The sequence below is a fragment of the Hippocampus bargibanti genome, linkage group LG10 (assembly GCF_051943395.1).
Source record: "Hippocampus bargibanti isolate YZ-2025 linkage group LG10, ASM5194339v1, whole genome shotgun sequence".
Classification (NCBI taxonomy): Eukaryota; Metazoa; Chordata; class Actinopteri; order Syngnathiformes; family Syngnathidae; genus Hippocampus; species Hippocampus bargibanti.
The window spans coordinates 18,552,756-18,573,384 of NC_142743.1; the positions used below are offsets into that span (position 1 = coordinate 18,552,756).

A 20,629-nucleotide genomic window follows, 5' to 3' on the forward strand; every position below is an offset into this window, starting at 1 on the left:
AATCTATAACGACTATTTCTCTCTCTCTCTCTCTCTCTCTCTCTCTCTCTCTCTCTCTCTCTCTCTCTCTCTCTCTCTCTCTCTCTCTCTCTCTCTCTCTCTCTCTCTCTCTCTCTCTCTCTCTCTCTCTCTCTCTCTCTCTCTCTCTCTCTCTCTCTCTCTCTCTCTCTCTCTTTCCCCCTCCATGCCTCCCTCCCACCCTATATATAAACACATATTTGTTTTTAAAAAAATGCATTTAGGAGCATACAATTCTGATTCTCATTCTCATTCTGATATCTAGAATTTGAAGGGTTCGGTGAATGTGCATATTAACTGGTTAGGGTTAGTACCTCGAAATATATCAGTTTCTTAACATTTTGGCAAGCGCATTTATCTATTTACCTATTTAATCTCCCATGGAGTCGCAACCCCATCACCCCCATAAGCTTTTTATTAAGAAAATACCACAACTGAACATTGTTCTCTTTAAACTTTATAAAAGACAGAAAATGCCTCCATCAGTAACAGAATGAGCTCTCAGTTCTCATCACAGCAGGCGGAACTGAAGTGTGAGAAGAGGCAATCACATTTGAAGTCATCGAAACAAATTAGCACAACACAAAACAGTTAAGCCAATTTTTGCTTATTCCTCCCATAATAATGTGTACGGGCTGGAAATTGTCAACCAAATTTCCAGTAATGTGTCTCTCATCACTTTTGGCTCGCCTCCAGCCAATGGGACAGGGAGGAGGAGGCACTCCAAGTGAGGGAGGAGAGTCAGTGAGGAGGAGAGGCTTTTATTATCCGCTGTATCCTTCAAAGAGAGCTCTTCCTTTAGACTAGATCTCTTCTGGCCACGTTAGGATCCAGTTTAGAGTTTTATTAGGATTGCGCAAGATGTCGTGAAACACATGGGAGTAGAAAAGCCAAGATGGAAAACTTCAGCATGACATGCCTGTGGATTGTTTTGGCATCACATTTGATTTTACTACCGCTGACAGGTAGGGAACACACCTGCTGATTAAAAAAAATAAATCCTTATTTACTATTCAATTAATTTAGTTGGATTATTATGTGAATATACGAAGCGGTTGTACTTCTTGCAAGGCCTTGTTTTGGGCTTAAATGTTTTTGGAGTAATTAGACTTGCTCCCCCCAACCTGAGAGCAGGGACCTAACATAACAGAGTCCGGCACCGCCATGTCTGGACAGTAGGGATATATATATAGGGCCTAAACTACCAGTAAGACTTTAGTTTGCTGACGAAGTTTCTTGGATAAGAAGCGAAATGTCCGACACCTTCAAAGAAGTACAGATGACGGCTGAAGAAACCTTTTCATCGATGGACCACTCCTGTACGACTGAGAGCTTACACAGACATACTTAGACTTGACATAAGAATGTAAGAATGGCACCGGGTTATATAATAAATGGCCAAATGATAAATATATTTGGATTAAACTATAAACAGTACGGTAGCCTACTTTAATTCCATATCCCAGAACGGTGTCCTTGTGACTGAACCATTGGTTCTTGGGAAATTGGGGGATTCTGAAAAAAAATAGCTTTGACCTTTGTCTAGATCACGGGTGTCAAAGTCAAGGCCCGCGGGCCAAATCCGGCCCGCCACATCATTTTTTTTCGGCCCGCGAAAGCAAATCAAACTTGTTAAATTCCATGATGATTGCTAAAATCTGAGCCAAAATTTCATATTTTTGGATGTCAACCACAATAAAAGTCATTATTCTTGACTTCAGATTTGAAAATGACTTATTCATTAATTTGCTGTGTGCTCTATATGTAATATTTGAAGGGATTTAAACATTCTAATGGGTTCCCCAAATTCATAACGGCCCTCGAGAGGAAACCATAACTACAATGTGGCCCGCGGCAAAAAATGACTTTGACACCCCTGGTCTAGATTCTCAGCAAAATAACCCCAAATGAAAAGCTTCTGTTTCCTGGAAACAGTCATTTTTTGTGCATTCTTTGCAGGCTAACAAGAGGCACAAATAAATAAAAATCGCCAAATTCTTGAAGATCTGGGGAAAAAGGTGCGCTCATTCTTGGCATTTTATATCCCACTCATTATTTTCAGACTTTTATCAAATAACCTGTAGCTTGGCCCTTGAGTTGATCCGTATAGTATATGGAAAATAGAGTCATGGAGGCACAATATTATAGGATTGCTAAACAAAATATCATCGCAAACAGCACATATACTGGTATTTGTGAAAAAAAAAATATATATATATATGCTTTCGATTCAGAGTATAGGAACATTTTAAATATGACATAGTCAGTCGTTAGTTTGCCTCCTCTACATATATCTGAATGTTTGCGATCGTAAAGTAAACAAACACTGTTCCTGAGAATCTGTTAGGAGTTAAACGGTTCGGTTTAACTCAACCTATGAGCGCAGGTTTACAGATCATATCAATCTTCATTTGCATAACCACCACGGCGGACAAGAAGAAAGAATGAGGTTGGGCGGAGGGCGTCTTTTCCCGCCAGGCAACAGGTGTGAACGTGTAGTCGGTTACAAATCAATCAATTATTCATCCAAACCAAAAAGATACTTTTCACGGAGCCTGACAAACAAACATCTCAACGAACGAGACGTCTCCGAACGCAAACAAAGCCACAGTGGTATTGTCGGCATAACTTTCGACGACTCTTTTTGTAAAAGGGAAAATATTTGCTTTTCACAAGAAAGAAAAGTAGATGTTGACATTTCTGAGAGGTGTCGGTTTGGATTCTCTGGAGTTTGGTTTGGTTCAGCCTGAAGGCACAACAGTCACATCCTGTTCTTGAAAAGGTGCCCAAAATGCAAGCGAGGGGCACAGAGAAAACTTTCTGGCGGTAAACTTAGTTGGAAATGTTAGATGCATTTACAGTATTTATCTCAGGGGCCTGAGGTCGTGATCACTCTGCTAAAGGCAACTTATGCTTATTGATTTTTCCATTGAGTAATGTAGGTTAGATGACATTGGATATGTGCCAATCAAAACATATTATTTAATCATCACATTAACACAATTATACTTTGCTTTGTTCTCTTGGGCTGGGTTTATTCAAGCAACATGTCAGAATTAACTTACCAACAAAGTTCGCGTACTCTATTCCAATTTCTGAGATGCTTTCTTTGACATCTCTTTTCTTTATCCGGTTCCACTAGAAGACATCACGCAGGCAACATCACAGAAGTGCACAGTTTGTTTTTCTTGATCATGTCACATGGCTCTTGGTTGCCGGGCAAATTAAAAGCTCCATATACTAAGCTTCTTCCTGAGCAGAGAAACAGCACAGAAAGGACAGGGAGAGGTGTCGTGATCACAAAATCTGATAAAGGAAATCAAGAACAATTATGCATCAATTTTCTGGAACACTTATATCTGGTTTCGAGTCCTGGCAGGAACTGAAGCCTATCTCAGCTGTTTTAGAGCCAAAAGGAAAAGACCACTTGGACCGAAAACTAGACAGACACTGGAGGAATGTGAACGCCACATTGGATGGGAAATGATCCCTGATAGATACCACAAAACTAAACAGACGAAAAACTAAATCTTTCATTGATGGAAATATGAAGAAACTGATCTTAAGAGTGGCATGAGAGCTTCACGTGTGCTACAGGAAATGTTCTCTAAAAAAGGAGATGAACAACAAAATGACCGTATTTTCCAGACTGTAAGGTTCACTGCATAAGGGGCACCTGTTAATGACATATTTATCTCATTCACTGCCATTCCTGAATTTATTCAGGAATTGAAAATATGAGGCAAAGCGCCATTCCCGAATTTGTTCGGGTTTTGGTTTTTCTTGCGGCTTTACCAATAAAGCGCTGGTCAGACCTCTGGCAACGTTTTTCCCTCCCACGAGGAGGCAGCATATTGCTTTTGACCAGCCGCCCACACTTGCACCTCATATTACTCCAGACCCATATAATTTAGGAATTAACTCTTTTTTTCTGATGACAGAAGAGAGCCTAAGGTTTCTTACACTGCATTGAATGTTTATGTAGTCTTAAAACTCAATATTCTGTGGGTCCTGCAATTAGAGTGAAAATGACAAACACCCTGGCACTGGGGTGGATACATTTTTGCACATCTGGCAGTGAATGAGTTAAAAAAAATTTCCATATATAAGATGCATTGCATTATACAGTAAGGCGCACCTTCAACAAATGACATATTTGAAAACGTTTTCCATGGTCAGCTTTTGAAAAAACGCATACCTGGCTGTCAACTTATAGGTTTCCCCATATTTTATACATTTTTTTTAATCATTTCAAATAACTACAACAACAAAATAATGTACGGTGTACTACAACTTTTATACGGGAATTATAATAATTTATAATGGCAGCTATTAGCCAAGGTTGACAGGTATGAAAAAGACTTTTAGGTGCGCCTTGTAGTGCGGTATATACTCTATACAGTTTGGAATGGTATCACATTTGCACCGTCATTCTGAATGAATCAAAATGAATCAAAATGCATTTCTTATTCTTGCACTATGTATTGTTTTTTTTTTATGGAACAGTTTTTGCACATTTACATTTGCACAGTATACAGTTGACATTCTTATTTTGTTATGCTTAGAATATCTTGTTTTCTATCCTTTCACCGCCACCCCAACCCCATCCCTTTGCAATTGCTGCTGTGGACTGCAAATTTCCCCATTGTGGGACGAATAAAGGTTTTCTGATTCTGAAATAAAAATCACGAGAGAGTAAACACTTCAGAGAAGCTGTTATCCATCCCAACAGCATACTTTATCCCAAAGCTTTTGTCCACATTAAGACTACTTTTTTTGTCTTTTGTTCCAGTTTGGTGCAAGCCCATCATCTCCCCCAGTGGGCCTCACGTCGTCATTCCCAAGCGAGGGAGGCTGGAGCTCTATTGTCATGACAATGCCACAACGTCTGGCGCCACATCCAGGTTGAGGTGGCAGAGGGAGAACGCTCGCAGACTAGAGGGGGAAGCGGAGGAGGGGGGTGCGGCTGTTGTCAAGGTGCCCGTCGTGCTGGGCTACCACATGGGCCGCTACGTGTGCGTCAATAACAGTACACTGGAGAGTACGTCTATCTACGTCTACGTGAAAGGTGGGTGGCGGAGGCGATGGAGAGGTGTGGTTACGCATCACTTTCTTGAGATCACTTTTGTTATGAATTGACGCTACCCAAATTAAAACTAATTCGACTTGTGTTCAAATAGTCGTGAGGCCAGTTGTTCCGAGGATTTTGAAATCGGATTAGGTGGAATGCAATGGAAGTTTGAATCCAGATTTAATTTAAGTTTGTCTTGTTCAAAACTATTCAGGAGGACATGAGTAGCTGAAAAATAAACAAAGAAAGGTCTATTATTTAGATCCCAACAGGGTAGAATTTCAATGTGGCTTTCAAGGGGGAAATGTATGTAGCAAACATTGGTCAATAAATCATAGTTGTGCATACAGTATATTTTGTTTGTTTTCTTGACTGACTTTTAGCCTTTTTCTTATTTTCAAGCACCCATAATGTCATGAATGTTAATGGATATTTATTATTTGTTATGGCTCAGATGACAGTTCATAAAAGAAATCATAAAGAGAAATGGATCAGTGTTTGAAATAACGTCTGCCCGGAGGCCCGGGGCGTACTACTTTTACGACGGGCGTACAACTTTCAAAACGTCTCGGCCCGGGTGGCCGAAAACTACAAGAAAAAAAACAAGATTTTTTTCAAATGAAATGTTTGTTTTATACAATAAAGCAAATTGCTACAAGCCACGGGGACTCCTCTTTCTAAGCGCCTTTCAAAACTCTCAAGTACACTTTACAGTCACGGTATAGTCCGAAGCATGTGCTTCGGACTATACCGTGACTGTATTAGTCGATTAGTCGTCTTATTGTGGTTCAAGTTGTGAAAAATGGGGCAGGCAAATTTATGGCCGGGCAAGCAAGTTTTCAGAGTTGTCAGCCCTGGTGTCCGCTAACTTTTTGTCATGAGTTTCAGACACTGAATGGATGTTTGATATTTTTGTTTTGTCTCAAAAAATATTAAACAAACACTTTGTTTTGGGAATTGCTAGTAGCCCACGGTGTTAAATATTGAAAATGTACCGTATTGTCCGGCATATAAGGCGCACCCCCAATGAATGGTGTACTATTGGATTGGATTGGATTTGCCTTTATTAGTCTCACAGTGGAGAAATTTACATTTCACAGCAGCAAAGCCAACCTCATCAAACCTTTTCCATATATAAGGCGCAGCAGAGTATAAGGCGCACCTTCAATGAATGAAAAAAAAGTTTTCAGAATATAATACAGTATATAAATATGTATTTTTTTTCCAAATATAAGGTGCCACAGTAGAGGGGGCACTACTTCTTCTACAGGGGGAAATGGAGTCAGCGGCTGCTGACAGTAGTTGCAAGACATGTTGTGGCTCAATATTACCTCACATATAAGGCACACCTGCGTATAAGACGCTAAGTAGTCTTTTGAAGATCCATTTCATTTATAAAGGCTTCTGGGTGCGCCTTTTACACCAGAAAATATGGTATCTGATCAAGGTGAGCCAATCCAATGTCGTTTTGAAAAAAAAGGCCATAAAAGTAAATAAAAAGGATTAGCTGCTTTTGGATAGGAAAAAAACTCTTGCAGGAAAAAAAAACATGGCCGTATACTCTCCACATTTTACAGACCCTGTCAGTGCTTTCCAGCGCACCATGGTCAACGTCATCTTGGTGCGCGCTGGCGAGAACTGCACCATTCCCTGCCTTGTGACCAACCCGGACGTCACGTTACTGGCCTTGCAAACATGTGATGGACGGCCTTTACCCTCCGCCATGAGCTACTGGACCCACCACGAGCAAGGCGTCATCATCAGCAATACAAGCAAGGAGTTTGAAGGCTGCTACGTCTGCGTGGGACAGCTCGGATCACATCAAGTGACATCGAGTCAGTACACCGTGGACGTGCGGCTCGGTAAACACGTTTCTAATGTCGTCTAACGGTTTTCCTGACAATTGCTGTACTAATGTACAATTGTTCATTGTTTGGTGGTGTGAATGTGCGGGAGGATCTATCTATCTATCTATCTATCTATCTATCTCTATCTACCTACCTATCCATCCACGAACCACCCACCCACCCATCCATCCATCCACCCACCAATTTATTTATTCATTCATTTATTCGTTCATTCATTAATTTTTTTCTCTATTTATTTATTCATCTATTTATGTGTTGATCTATTTGTGTTTACTTATAGGTTTGTCAAAGTAAAAACACACACACACACACACCATTTTTTGCTGCTTCATTGACAACAAAAATATATATACTATCTATTCTATCTATCTAACGCTGATCCTTGTTCAGAACCAAAAATGCAGAGCTTGACCATTATTGACAATCTTGTAAAATTACCCAAAGTAATATTGAAAATTTTCCTCAGTATTAAATGTCGCAGTCTAACGAAGGGCTGACCTTGATGTTTTGCATTCATCCCTGCACAGAATCCCAATGTCCAATCAAAGACAAGGCTGGGCAGAGTTATTGGTCTCCTTTTTTGAGTGTTTTACAGAGGGAGTGAAATGTGGTTGTGGTGAAGGACACGGGGATTAGCAGAACATCACGCGGAACAAAGCTTTGTAACAGTGCACGAAGGTGGCATTTATGCAAAATAGAGTTATGGCTACCTTTGTCAAACATAACTGTCTGTTACGTCGGTGACATTTATGGAAAGCAGTAAATCACGCAATTTATGTGTGCCTCAGGCTACGGATATGCAAATATAAATGCGTGTTCGTGCATGTGTGTTCATTTCGTTTCTAATGAACAAACAGCAATGACTCTCTTAGTTGATTGCAAAATTCAGATAGGTTATATTTATCAATCCAATAATTACACATTCGGAACAAAAGGCACAAGGAATCCCAATGAATTTTTTTCAATATGCCTTTTTGATATTTTTTTTAATTTGCTTTTGCGTTTCTTTCTGCAGTTCCGGAGGTACTTCCCGTCATCACATTGTCCAAGAGGGACAAGGTTATCTTACGAAAGGGAGAGAAGTTTGAGCTTACTTGTAGCTCCTCCAATGTCAACCCGGACTTTAACGTCAAGTGGGACTATCCGTCAACAGCAGTGAGTTTTATGTCAACCATGTTGTGTTGTTTCATTAATAGGCTTGTCGTTTCTCAAAATTGGCTTATGACTTTCCCATTTGTCTTATTTTGTATGCGATACATGATAACAGACTTAAATTGTGAAGTATGATCGTTGGAAATTTTGGATGACCCCCAAAAATGCCACACAACATCTATTTCCAATGCACCTCAGTTCCATATTAATGTCCTGAAAACTACAATAATGCTTTTGAGTTTCTTCAAAATGACCCAAGGCATCATTCGAATCATTCAATGTCAAGAGAGTAATTCAATTTTGATGATAAAAGGTCACATCCATCACATTCACAAATAATGCAACAAGTCAGGAACGCCCAATGGGAATATCATTAGGTCAGGCATCAAGTCTTCAACAACTTTAATGGATTACCCAAAGGTCAATTTATATCAAAGTTTTGCAAGGGGAAAAAAGAACTTCAATATTGGTTAAAACAATTATATAATGGTAAGACAAAGCAACACTTAATTTTTTCGTGGTTTACTGCTTCCAGCATCCAAAAGAAGCCCACAACTCACACATCCTATCCGGCTCACGAGGTTACCGACGGGGCTCCCGGCTCTCGATAGACCATGTGAAGCGAACAGATTCGGGGACGTACCGCTGCTCGGCCCACAACGAGAGAGGTGGAAGCTCCACGGCACTCCACTTGGATGTCCGCGGTAAGCAATTCAAGTACTGAATGTGAACAGTGTGTCGACCGAGATGGCGTGACATCATTGGATCTAGTTATGGAGGGATCAGCCGATAAATCGATAAAATAGATCATACTCTACTATACAAAATGGAAACTTTAAACTACAATGGAGCTATTTGAAAGGTTAATGTCACCGTGCCCAACAACTAGCCATATAATCTCATCCATTCGATCTTTCTAAACTGTGCATCAGCGGACACTTGTTCTCTACAGATTCCAAATTGTATCCACTGTATATAGACTGTAGACTTCTTACAGTCAAAAATAAACTAAACCTTATAGCTTAAAAGTTCTTCATTTGCATGCTATTCAAATCATGGCCCCGAAGCACCATCCTAAGCCGACATTTCCAAGTTTCTTAAAGTGCACTCATAACATATTCTGGGTATGTGGACATGTTAGGACCGAAATTGTTGACAAGTAAGGTGGTGCCTTGACAGAACAAACAAAAAAATGTCTCCAAATACAGCGTTAGCAGGTTTTATTGTACTCCGTTAACTGGGCTCAAAAGCCTGAAGTTGAACGGTACATTTAAAATGGAATCAAAAAAGTGAACTGCTCTCTTTAATTAATCAAACATGGTTGTATATAATAATAATACATTTAATTTATAAGCGCCTTTCAAAACTCTCACGGTCACTTTACAGTCACAGGATAGGTTTTTCTGTGGGTGAGCAGCGGCAGCCACACGCGCCAGAGTTCAATAAACCCGGAAGTAACTTGGCTAGAAAGCTAGCTAGCTAATAGATAGCTAACAGATAGATAGCTAGGCCTTCACTCAACCTGGAAGTAACTCAGATAGAAAGCTAGCTAGCTAATAGATAGCTAAGTAACTCGGATAGAAAGCTAGCTAGCTAATTACTGAGTGTCATGTTTGTGGTGCCTGTTGAGGGTTAGCATATATGATTACAGCCTGCTTTTGTATGCGCGGCAAGATACAACTGTGACACCAGAAAGCGCTATTCCTTTTACAAATTGTGCGTAAATGTGGAGTTAGTCAGTCTTACAAAATCAATTAATAATTAATATTAGCAATCACCACATGCAATGCAAATATGCTGTTTACGGGGGCTGCAAACAGAGTACGGTACGTATTCAATCAGTGTCATTTGATTGGACTCCAACTTGCCAATCTCTCAGCATTCACACAGCAAACCAAATATTCAAGTTGTTGCCAAATGAGCAAGTCTGTATTTGTTCTGTGTGTTGTGCAGAAAGAGGTTTCATTACCATGTTAAGCCGCCCAAGTCCCATCCAGGCCGGCGTCCGCGAGGCGGAGAGCCTGAATCTCAGAGTTGATTTCGAGGCCTATCCATCACCCGACGTTCTTTCTTGGTTTTACAATGACAAACAACTACTCAATACCACAGAGCATGTGATCACTATACACCAACACAAATACAGGTAACATTTGTATCATTTAGGTTGATTCCAAAGTAAAGTGCACACACCTGCACATCGTAATACATTTCATGTGACATTACATTTAGGTTCATGAGCGAGCTAAAACTAGTAAGGGTCCTTGGCTCAGAGGGTGGCGTCTATAAATTCTCAGCCAGTCATGAAGACGCATCCGTCGACCATCTATTTCACGTATATGTCAACAGTAAGTCAACATTAACACTGTTTCTAAGAGTTTAAGCATCTAATTATGATCTATACTCACAAGGTAAACCTGTCATCATCGCACAAGAAGGGCCAGTTGATGGTCAGGTGCGGTGTGTCGCCGCCGGCCACCCAATTCCAAAAATCACCTGGTACATCTGTGACATTCCTCATACAAGGTAATACAGTACATCACGTACCCAACTAATAACTAACCACATCAATATTTGCTACATATTCAGTATAAAATGTCATATTCTGCCAGTATAGAATAATCGTAGCCTCCTTAATTTTGTTCTATCCATATGTTCCCTGCTAGAAATGTAACAAAAGTGAAACTTGCTGAGAGGTAACCAACTATTTCTGAAAATGAAGATCATGGCAAAAGCTAGTGACGTAGTTGTTATGTCTGTCGCAATGCTAACAAATTATGGCTAACAAAGGCTAGCTAAGATTTGTAAGGTTAACAATGTTAGTGAAGTACCAAGTGGCTTAGTTCCATAAAACTAACTTCTTTGTTCAATTTTCTGAAGTAGTTTCATTCCATGAGTCTTTTTGAAAAATATGTCATGTAAAATATGTAATTAGTTTATGTAAAATATGTAATAAGTTTATGTTTGGAAAATTAGGTTAGGGTGAGAAGTATAACAAAATTTTAAAATGACTATATTATATCACCTACAACCTGTCAAATCCACAAACAATCACAATTTTCCATATTGCCGTAAGTGGAGCGCAATAGACAGGTATGACCTCTTCTCAGGTGCTCACACCTACCCAACGCTACCCAATGGGATACTGCGGATGTTGCCATGGTGACAGAGTCCACCTTTAGTAAGAGCGAGGTGGAGAGCCGACTGAACATCAGCAAGGAATATGGCCACTATCATACGCTGGAGTGTGTGGCATCTACAGAGCAGGAGGAAGCTTACACGCTCTTCTCCATCAGTGGTACTACATTGTTAATTTCTATATCCACACACACACAGACGCACACACACATTCACACACACAAAATATTAGCTGATGGTTGTGTGGATGTTGTTCACAGTGGAGAAATCTCAACCCATTCCACTAAAGAAGGCATATACAAAATCCAACCCTTCCACAAGAATCGGAGTGTGTGTCCTTTGACCTCAGGTGTGTTGTTACTGACTGCAGATGGAACGAGATTAACATATGCTGACAATGTAGGCTAGGATTAGATGGTGTCAGTACGCTAATCCGAGACATACAAACAAACGCCACCGCTGCAGCTGCCTGTTTTAATCCTGCGGGGTCGTTTGGGGCCATGTGTTACGTGTGAAGGTGTAACTCCTAATGATGGCTTTGTCCCTGAACAGAGCGACTTATCCCGCATAAACTGTTCACCCCACTTCTAACTGGCATGGTTGCTACTGGCGCCTTCCTCTGCCTCATCCTGGTAGTGCTGCTCTATAAGTACATGCAGGTAAGAGAGGGAAATTAATAATGAATTAATTTAGGAGGCCAATTAAAAACATTTTGACGGTTCATCGTTCTTCATTCGTCACTAGTTTAAAGCACCTGTCCGTTATTGTTAAATTGGTCAATATTTCATCCCAAACCAAAGTGGAATCCTCAGTCATTCTGTCATGTTAATTTAACCAGACGTCTGTCATCACTGCCATCTGTGGAAGAGGATTAGGGCCACTGAAGAAAAAAAAGGTTGGCAAGATTCTCACTTTAATCTCAGAATTCTGATGATTTTAAAGTGAGAATTCTCATTTTAATCACAGAATTCTCACTTTAAAATCAGAATTCTGAGATTAAAATCAGAATTCTGGGAATAACGTGAGAATTCTGAGAATAAAGTGAGAATTCTGAGATTAAAGTTAGAATGTTCACTTTAAAGGCAGAAATCTGAGATTAAAGTAGTCAGAATTCTAAAAATAAAGTGAGAATTCTGAGATTAAAATCAGTAATCTGGATTTAAAATCTGAATTATCTCTTTAAAATTACAATTGTGAGATTAAAGTGAAAATCTTGCCACCCTTATTTTTTTCTTCTTGGCCCTAATCCTCTTCCGTACAAAAGTGATGACGGAAGCACAGTTAAAATAACATTTTATTTCATCATTAAATTCTGACTGACAGGTGCCTAGGTCGGTGACGAATGATGGACTAAAATGCATTTGAGTGTAGGTGTCCATGAAACTTTTTTTTAAACTGATCCCTAATCCTTTTTCGTTCTTTTGTCTGTAAATCTCACAATCTTCCGCCTGAGAGTTCACCTGCCCTCCCAACACACACTAATCACACCACAATACAACAGATTTTTAAAAATCCAGTTTGAGTAACCCTTTCAGGCACCCTGTAACACGATAAAATGTCCACTGCTGTAACCGCTGTCCCCGAAAGGGTGAAAATTGTAAACGGAATGCATTTACATATCCTACTGATTGGCTTTGATCAGTCATGCTACGTCACAAAACATAAACAGCATTAGAAATGACGACCGGTAAGACTTTAGTTCGCTGACGAAGCCTCTTGGATAGGAGGCGAAACGTCCAACACCTTCAAAAAATGTACAGATGACAGCTGAAGAAACCTTCTCATCGATAGAAATGACTTGCAAAAAGCGCTCATCCCTTGATGAGTCATGTCTCGATTTTCATCTTTTTTTCCTATGAATATGTTTTAATTAAGGTGAAATGACTCAGTAAACCATTAGAGAAATTCAATTGACACACGTATAAGGCAAGATGACATCTTGTTCTTATTCCACTGCGGATGACTCAGGCTCGGAGATAATTGGCCTACATCAGCATTGAAAAGAGCAAGTATGGAGTAGCAATTTTGGGAGACCGAACAAACACACAATTATTGGATGTAATATTAGGTACAATAAAAGAAATCAACCACATGATTTGTATTTCAAAATGAATCCGATTTTCAGACAACTGCAAAAGTATATAAAGCACAGTCCTAAAACCCATCTGTCGAATTTGGATCCGCACCATACTTTTAAACTTCAGGATCTCTTTTGTCGATAATAATCTGCATCTCCTCATCCCTCCACTAAAACAGAAACCGAAATTCCAAATCCAGTGGAAGGTCATCGAGAGTATCCACGGAAACAACTACATTTACTTTGACCCCACCCAGCTTCCCTACGACTCCAAATGGGAGTTTCCTCGGCAGAAGCTACGTTTTGGTATGACGGTTAACATGTGAGTTTATACAAATTTGTGTAATCGCTAGACTGCCTACAAAGTTTACCTGCATGAACACACAGGTAAAACTCTGGGTTCTGGAGCTTTCGGAAAAGTGGTGAGAGCCACGGCGTATGGACTGAACTCAGCTGACACTGTCACGACTGTCGCCGTCAAGATGCTCAAACGTAAGTGTCTTTTATTTTGATTTTTTTTCCTACCTTGGTCTATGAAACGCAACATGAGCCGTCAAATGTCTTCCATGCCATCGCAGACAACGCTCACGCCACGGAGAAGGAGGCGCTGATGTCAGAGCTGAAGGTTCTCAGTTACCTCGGCAACCACATGAACATCGTCAACCTGCTGGGAGCCTGCACGGTTGGAGGTGAGAAGAACATTAAAACAAAGAGAGTGGAGAGTCGAATTAAGTTTTCATTGTCTTGCTGCACTTTTTAAATCATCTTTCCGATGCTTTTGCTAGACTAATTATTGATTATTTTATGGTTGACTCAGGCGGTGTTAAAAAAAACCACTGACTTGCTGCAATTCAAGACAGTTATTATGCTTTTAATAGAAATCAGATATTGAACGGTCAAGTCAATGGCAGACAACCCTGACAAGAAGCTGATTGAATGCAGTAAAACGGAGGACTCTCCAGCTGTCTGAGCCTTGAAATCGACCACTCTGCAGCATCTTGATGGAAACCAAATAAGTAGAAAAGACACTTGGCACAAAAAGTCCTCATTTAAAGCGATTGAATACTGACTAGACTGAAAATATCGGGCCTTTAGCACACAGCGTTCATATTATCCCACCTTGCCTATCGGGTGGACTGAAGTGCAAATGAACTATTTACGATCACAAACAGCATCTCCATACTCGGATTGTAATCAAATTTATTGTACGAAATCCCTCCACTCCTTCCAGGTCCAGTTTTAGTGATCACCGAATACTGTTGCTATGGCGACCTCCTCAACTTCCTTCGCAGAAAAAGAGAGTCCTTCTTAAATTCCCAAACAGGCAACGGTTACTATCGCAACGTGTCCCAGCAAACAGAGCCTACGAGGTAATCTTGCACCTTGAATCATCTGTCTGTCTATTTGTCTCTGTCTATTTGTCTCTATCTATCTATCTATCTATCTATCTATCTATCTATCTATCTATCTATCTATCTATCTATCTATCTATCTATCTATCTATCTATCTATCTATCTATCTATCTATCTATCTATCCATCCACCCACCTATCTAGCTAGCTAGCTATATCTACATGTTTTTCATAGACGGTTCATCACATGACTGTTATGTGTGTGCAGCAGTGAAGTGACTGGTCGCGAATATATGGCCATGCGTTCCACGGACAAAGAAAGATCCTCGCAATCAGGTGAAACTCTGCAGCAACGACGGCACACGGTGACTCGTTTATATAAGTAATCTCATGTCCGCTTTGTTTTAGAAGATACAGATGAGCTTTCATTGGCCGCTGAAGATCTTTTGAGCTTCTCCTACCAAGCAGCCAAAGGGATGGAGTACATCACATCGAAGAATGTAAGTCTGACAGTTCACAACGCTTGTGATTGAATCACTTGCCATTACATTAGGTACACATATACCAGCTAATGATTCGTCACGACCAGAACTAGTTCCAAAGTAAATAGACATACATCCGTGTTTTTTGTTATGTTGGTGCAGTGCATCCACAGGGACCTGGCAGCCAGAAATGTTCTTTTAACTCATGGTAGAGTGGCCAAGATCTGTGACTTTGGTTTGGCACGGGACATCACCACTGATTCCAGCTACGTACTCCGCGGCAATGTGAGTTTAGCACTGCCGCCACTCTTTCAGTCTTTCTCCTACCATCAGATTCTTGGTTGTTGATTGTTGTCTGTTTGCCTGTGCCTTTTGAGGGTTTTTTTTTTTGCAAATAGCACACGGGTTATAGTTTTAATTTAAGTTTGTTTGTCTGTTTGTGACTTGCCATTGGCTTGCGATGAGTCCAGAGTGTATTCCTTCCCAAAGGTAGATCGGTTCCACGCCAGCTCGACCGTGACCCTAATGATGACAACCATAAGAGAATATTTTACATGAAAATGGGCATCCTAATTTGTGGGCGATGTGGTCAGACGATTCACTTGTCAGGAATTCATCCTTTCCTACTATTTATTTTAATAATAATAATACATTTCATTTATAAGCGCCTTTAAAAACTCTCAAGGTCACTTTACAGTCACAGGATTCTGTTGGTGAGCTGCAGTAGCCACACGCGCCAGCGTTCATTCAACCCTGAAGTAACTTAAATAGATAGAAAGCCAGCTAGCTAGCTAGCTAATAGGTAGCGAATAGCTAGATAGCTAGCTAGATCGCTATATAGCGAATATTTTACTTCATAACCCCACCACTATTATTTCTTGTCTCCGCGTCCTTTTTGAAAGAAGAAAAAATAGCAAAAAAATTACAAATAAATTGTAAAACCTTCAAAAAATAGAGAATTCTACACAAAGGTTGTAGTAAAAAAAAAATTCTACAACGATTTATAAATATCACTAGAATGGAAGAATTGGATTGGATCTGGATTGGATTTACCTTTATTTGTCTCGCAGTGGAGAAATGTACATTGAATTGACTGAACCAAAGGGTCGGGGGGGATACCATATTGCGAATGACATGTGTCCTTTTATCCATGCAGGCACGTCTTCCAGTCAAGTGGATGTCTCCGGAGAGCATTTTTGATTGTGTCTACACATTTGAGAGTGACGTGTGGTCCTATGGCATCTTGCTTTGGGAAATCTTCTCACTGGGTAAACAATTGACAGCGATGACTTCAGAAACACCATCTCAATCAGTTGTAGAATGCCCACGGTATTATTCGCTATGTGGGTAGACGAACTTTGGAACACATCCAATGTATGTGATGCAGGTAACAGTCCGTATCCTGGGATGCAGGTGGGCTCAACGTTTTATCGACTGATTCAAGAAGGCCATAGAATGAGAAAGCCAGAGTTTGCTCCCATTGAGATGTAAGTGTGTGTGTGTTTGTGTGGGTGGGTGTCATGATCCGTAAAAAGACAGCACTGGTAGAGCACGTCACTGCCAAGTCACATGCTACTCCTTGTAAACACAACACTCATCTGATGTGTCATTTGACATCATTTTTCCATGATATCTGTATTCCCAAAATGATTTTCATCCAGAACACGGGCATATTGAAGCCTATCCCAGCCATCGGCGGACATTTCCGGGTATACAGTACCTTGAACTGGTTGCCACCCAAACACAAGGGCATCTAGACAAACAACCATTCACACTCACACCAAGGGTCCTTTTAGAGTCTTGCTCTAACCTACCATGCATGTTTTTGGAATGTGGGGTGAAAGCAGAGAAGCCAGAGAAAACCCACGCAGGCATGAAGAGAACCAGCAAACTCCAGACAGGAAGAGGGCGTATAATCAAACTCCACATTATAAGGCAGACATAAAATGCATAGCAGATTACTGGAACAGTCTAAATTGTAACTATGCATGAGTGTGAGCTCGGATGGTTGTTTTCTCTCTGTGTGCCATGTGATTGGCTGTCAAACAGTTCAGGGTGTCCCCCGTCGACTCCAGCACACCCTACGACCCTTGTGAGAATAAGTGGATGAGAAAGTGGATGGACGTTAGACATTTTTACGATTGGCTTGTATAACTCAAATAAGTCAACTAAATGTAAGACTGGATTCCCCTCCAGGTATGACATGATGCTCTCATGCTGGAATCAGGACCCTTTAAAAAGACCCTCTTTCAGAAAACTGGTCGAGAGGACAGAGCTTCTTCTGTCAGAAAATACCCGGAATGTAAGTAGAGCAAACCATGAATGATTTGGATTGTCTTCTAATATCACATGTTTTTTCCCCTTGTGATTCTTTGTACATTATATTTCCACTTATTCAGAATGCCGGAATGTCCAATGGGAGTTTGTTTTCCTTGTTGTTGTGTGTGGGATTCCCAAATGAAACTTATGTAGCTGTCATTTCTTAGGTTTATCTGAGGCTGAGCAATGCCGCAGGTCCCTCTGACCATCTGAGGGCTCAATCGCGGAGGCTGAGCTCCGTGTGCAGCACCACGGCTCCCAACCAGCCTTTACTGCAGAGTACCGCAGACGTCTTCATGGACTATGTCTGAAACACTCCTCACAAGAAGAAAATCATACAAAAAGGTTCCACCTTACATTTGAACCGGAGGCATCTTCAGCTGCATGTCCTGAGCGAGTCCTGCAAAAACACATTCTGAAACTGCTATATTTTGCGAGAGGAATTCTACATTTTTGCCATGATTTCAAAGATGTTTGAGGTTTTGTTTTATGCTAGTAAAACTACTTTGGTAACTGAATCCTACTAAATTCTCACAGGAGTGGGCTGAATACATGATTTCAATCACAGGTGTCAAACTCAAGGCCCCAGGGATCAGATCGCATCCATTCATGTTTCTTAAATTGGCCCGCGAAAACAAATTGATTTGTCTACTCCATGTTACATGCAAAATACATTTGTTTTATGCTGGAAGGAAATATGTGGAGAAATTATTTGTCTTCACTTTAAACAGATTTTACATACATGTCTTTTTATTTTTATTCGATATCATCAACATAGTGAAAGTCATATACTTAAAAATGTGTGCGACAAATTTCACAATTCAACTTTTACTTTCAAACTCCATTGGCATGCAACAGTATAATTCCAGTGCAATTATCAAATAATATGATGTTCCTTATGTTTAGATTTTCCTACTACCGGTTCACCGATACATCCTGCACAGCTCTGTTATCTCCCATTGATTTGCACGGTAGGTTACAACTTACAAGTGCACACAAGCGCCCTTGGACAAAAAAAACAACTGAGACTCGAGCATTAACAACGCACCCATTGTGTACAACAGCGTCAGGGTTAAGGGTGGTCAGTGACATGCCCCTCCTGTGATAATGCTTTTTTAAATAATTGTTGTTGACGACAGATTCCTTTCTGTCAGGCTCGGCCAGGGGTGCCAAACGTTTTTGACTCAAGATCTACTTTTATCGATCAGCCAACCCCCCACGACCGACCCGTTACCGCGCGCGCGCATACACACACACGGGCACACGTATGTCAAGATGAGCAACAGCTTGACACGGAGGCATGCGACTTTGACAGCCTGTTAACTGTCGTAGCTCACACGTACCGTTTTTAAATGCTTCTCTCGGCCCTTCAAATTCCATTCGTTGCCTGTTGTCTCCTCGGTAAATTGTACATGAAAGAAATTCGGAATTAAGATACATATAACGACAAACGAATTAAGGGACGAACTCTCATCACAAGATGCAATTGAATGTTGGTGAGCACTAACAACTTCCGGTGACGTAGGTCACGCGCCACCATAAGATAAAGACGAAATCATTTATTTTATTTATTTTTATATATACTTTCTGTCAAAGTGAGACTGGTTGGATTATTTAGGTCCAGTGTGTATTACCACAAAAATATATTACGAACAAGCAGCCACACAAATGTTTTTCACAGTTGGCGCAATTGATTTGTGGCAGCCCTGGAGTCGGCCATCTTTGTAAAGGCATGAGCCCACCAGCTACTTTTATATCCATTATGGCCGAGTTTAGTATCATAAGAAGGAAGGTTGAAAGCTTACTTATTCTTTTATTTACTAAAAGCAGCTCCCTAGCTAACTTCCTGGCATCTGAATTTGAAGTATTTAAATGACCTTTTTTTTAGGGTTGGTAGGGGGGGAAAGGTTGGCCAGTTGTTTTGATTTCATCATCAAAGTGTCGTGTTCGCTACCGTAGCATGAAAAATATAAACATAAGTATCCCCCACTGCTGCAATTGTACTAGTACTAGTAGTTGTACTAGTGAAGCGCTAATTGTTGTCTAAAGCCCTCAAATATCTGCTTTTGGGCACTAAATGTTCTGCTTGATGCACCTTTGTGTTTTATGTGCAACCTTTCCCAACAAATCATCATATCATTGGGACAACAATTATCAAATTGTCCTGAAAATAAGTCTGAGCCACTGTGTGATGTGTCTTCACTCGGTATTTAAAGCGGCATGTAAGCACCAGCTTCCTATGAACACAACAAATACAAAAAGAAGCTGCATGTTATCAATTCTTACATTTGAGGTGTATATTAGACTGGTGTAACCACTTATGGAACATCAGATGTATGGCCACGAAAAAAAAAATCAAGACAACAGTTTTCTGTTCATATTAAATAATTTTATACCGTTTATGTTTGTGGAGCGGGTCTAATTCAAAGGTTCAGGACTGAGTGATTAATTAATTTGTCCATGTGAGCTCTCCATTTGATACGTCAAGTGTGTATGAATTGTAAATACAACAGAGATGTGCCTTTAGATTTTAACTGGTTATGTCTGAGTGTCATGAGGGCGCAATCTGGTTTTGATACAGTTTGTGGACTTGTAATAATAAAGAAAGTACCAGTGATGGTAGAGGCAACACCATGTCCATTTTATGTGTCAGCTCAGCGGAAGTGACTTTACAACTACAAAAAACTAATTTTTGTTCATTTGTTTTTGCTTTTAAAAAGTGATCAGAAATTGTGTGAAATTGGTTTTGATATATATTTTTAAGAGAAAGTCATTCACATACCATATTTGCAGCTGTGTTTATTTTTCAAATTGACCAAGAGAGGAGAGAGGATGGGGGGGGGGGTATCATAACAATAGCATTTTTGCTTCAAAATATTGATTATTACATTTGACTTTGGGATAGATAAAGGGAGCACAGGAATATACACACAGGGTACATACAGTACAAGAAAGCATAGCACCGTTTTACACAGAATACGGTTGTCTTTTGTGTACAGTAATACACGAGCATTGAAACCAATTTGTGTTGTGGGTAGAACATTTGTGACGAGGGGCACCCAATGTCTTGTCTTGTTCATCAAATATTAAATAAACACCTCAATTTGATTGGGGCTCGTAAAAAAAATAATATTCAGGGCTTATTTTATAATGTT

The 20,629-nt window shown here is 40.2% G+C and overlaps 1 protein-coding gene across 4 annotated transcripts; it reads left to right on the forward strand.

The window, feature by feature from the left end:
- Positions 1 to 576: 576 nt before the first annotated feature.
- On the forward strand, positions 577 to 20,105 carry kitb (KIT proto-oncogene, receptor tyrosine kinase b). 4 transcript variants are annotated; one of them, XM_089007202.1, is made up of 21 exons: positions 577 to 983; positions 4,811 to 5,086; positions 6,667 to 6,951; positions 7,973 to 8,112; positions 8,645 to 8,813; positions 10,063 to 10,252; positions 10,339 to 10,454; positions 10,518 to 10,632; positions 11,217 to 11,404; positions 11,797 to 11,903; positions 13,501 to 13,627; positions 13,709 to 13,813; positions 13,900 to 14,010; positions 14,553 to 14,691; positions 14,945 to 15,009; positions 15,085 to 15,173; positions 15,318 to 15,440; positions 16,312 to 16,423; positions 16,543 to 16,642; positions 17,352 to 17,457; positions 17,642 to 20,105. In XM_089007202.1, the coding sequence occupies exons 1-21, from the start codon at positions 914 to 916 to the stop codon at positions 17,783 to 17,785; spliced, it is 2,877 nt and encodes a 958-aa protein (XP_088863328.1). In that variant the 5' UTR covers positions 577 to 913; the 3' UTR covers positions 17,786 to 20,105. The 4 variants fall into 4 exon arrangements, with proteins under 4 accessions (XP_088863328.1, XP_088863327.1, XP_088863326.1 ...); XM_089007201.1 differs by having other exon boundaries at positions 580 to 983; positions 14,942 to 15,009; XM_089007200.1 differs by having other exon boundaries at positions 581 to 983; positions 15,082 to 15,173.
- The last annotated feature ends 524 nt before the right edge of the window (positions 20,106 to 20,629 follow it).

Coding starts and splice junctions, on each gene's coding strand:
- kitb (XM_089007199.1), top strand. CDS start 914: ATGGAAAACTTCAGCATGACATGCCTGTGGATTGTTTTGGCATCACAT. Junction 984..4,810: donor GATTTTACTACCGCTGACAG/GTAGGGAACACA, acceptor CTTTTGTTCCAG/TTTGGTGCAAGCCCATCATC. Junction 6,952..7,972: donor CACCGTGGACGTGCGGCTCG/GTAAACACGTTT, acceptor TTCTTTCTGCAG/TTCCGGAGGTACTTCCCGTC.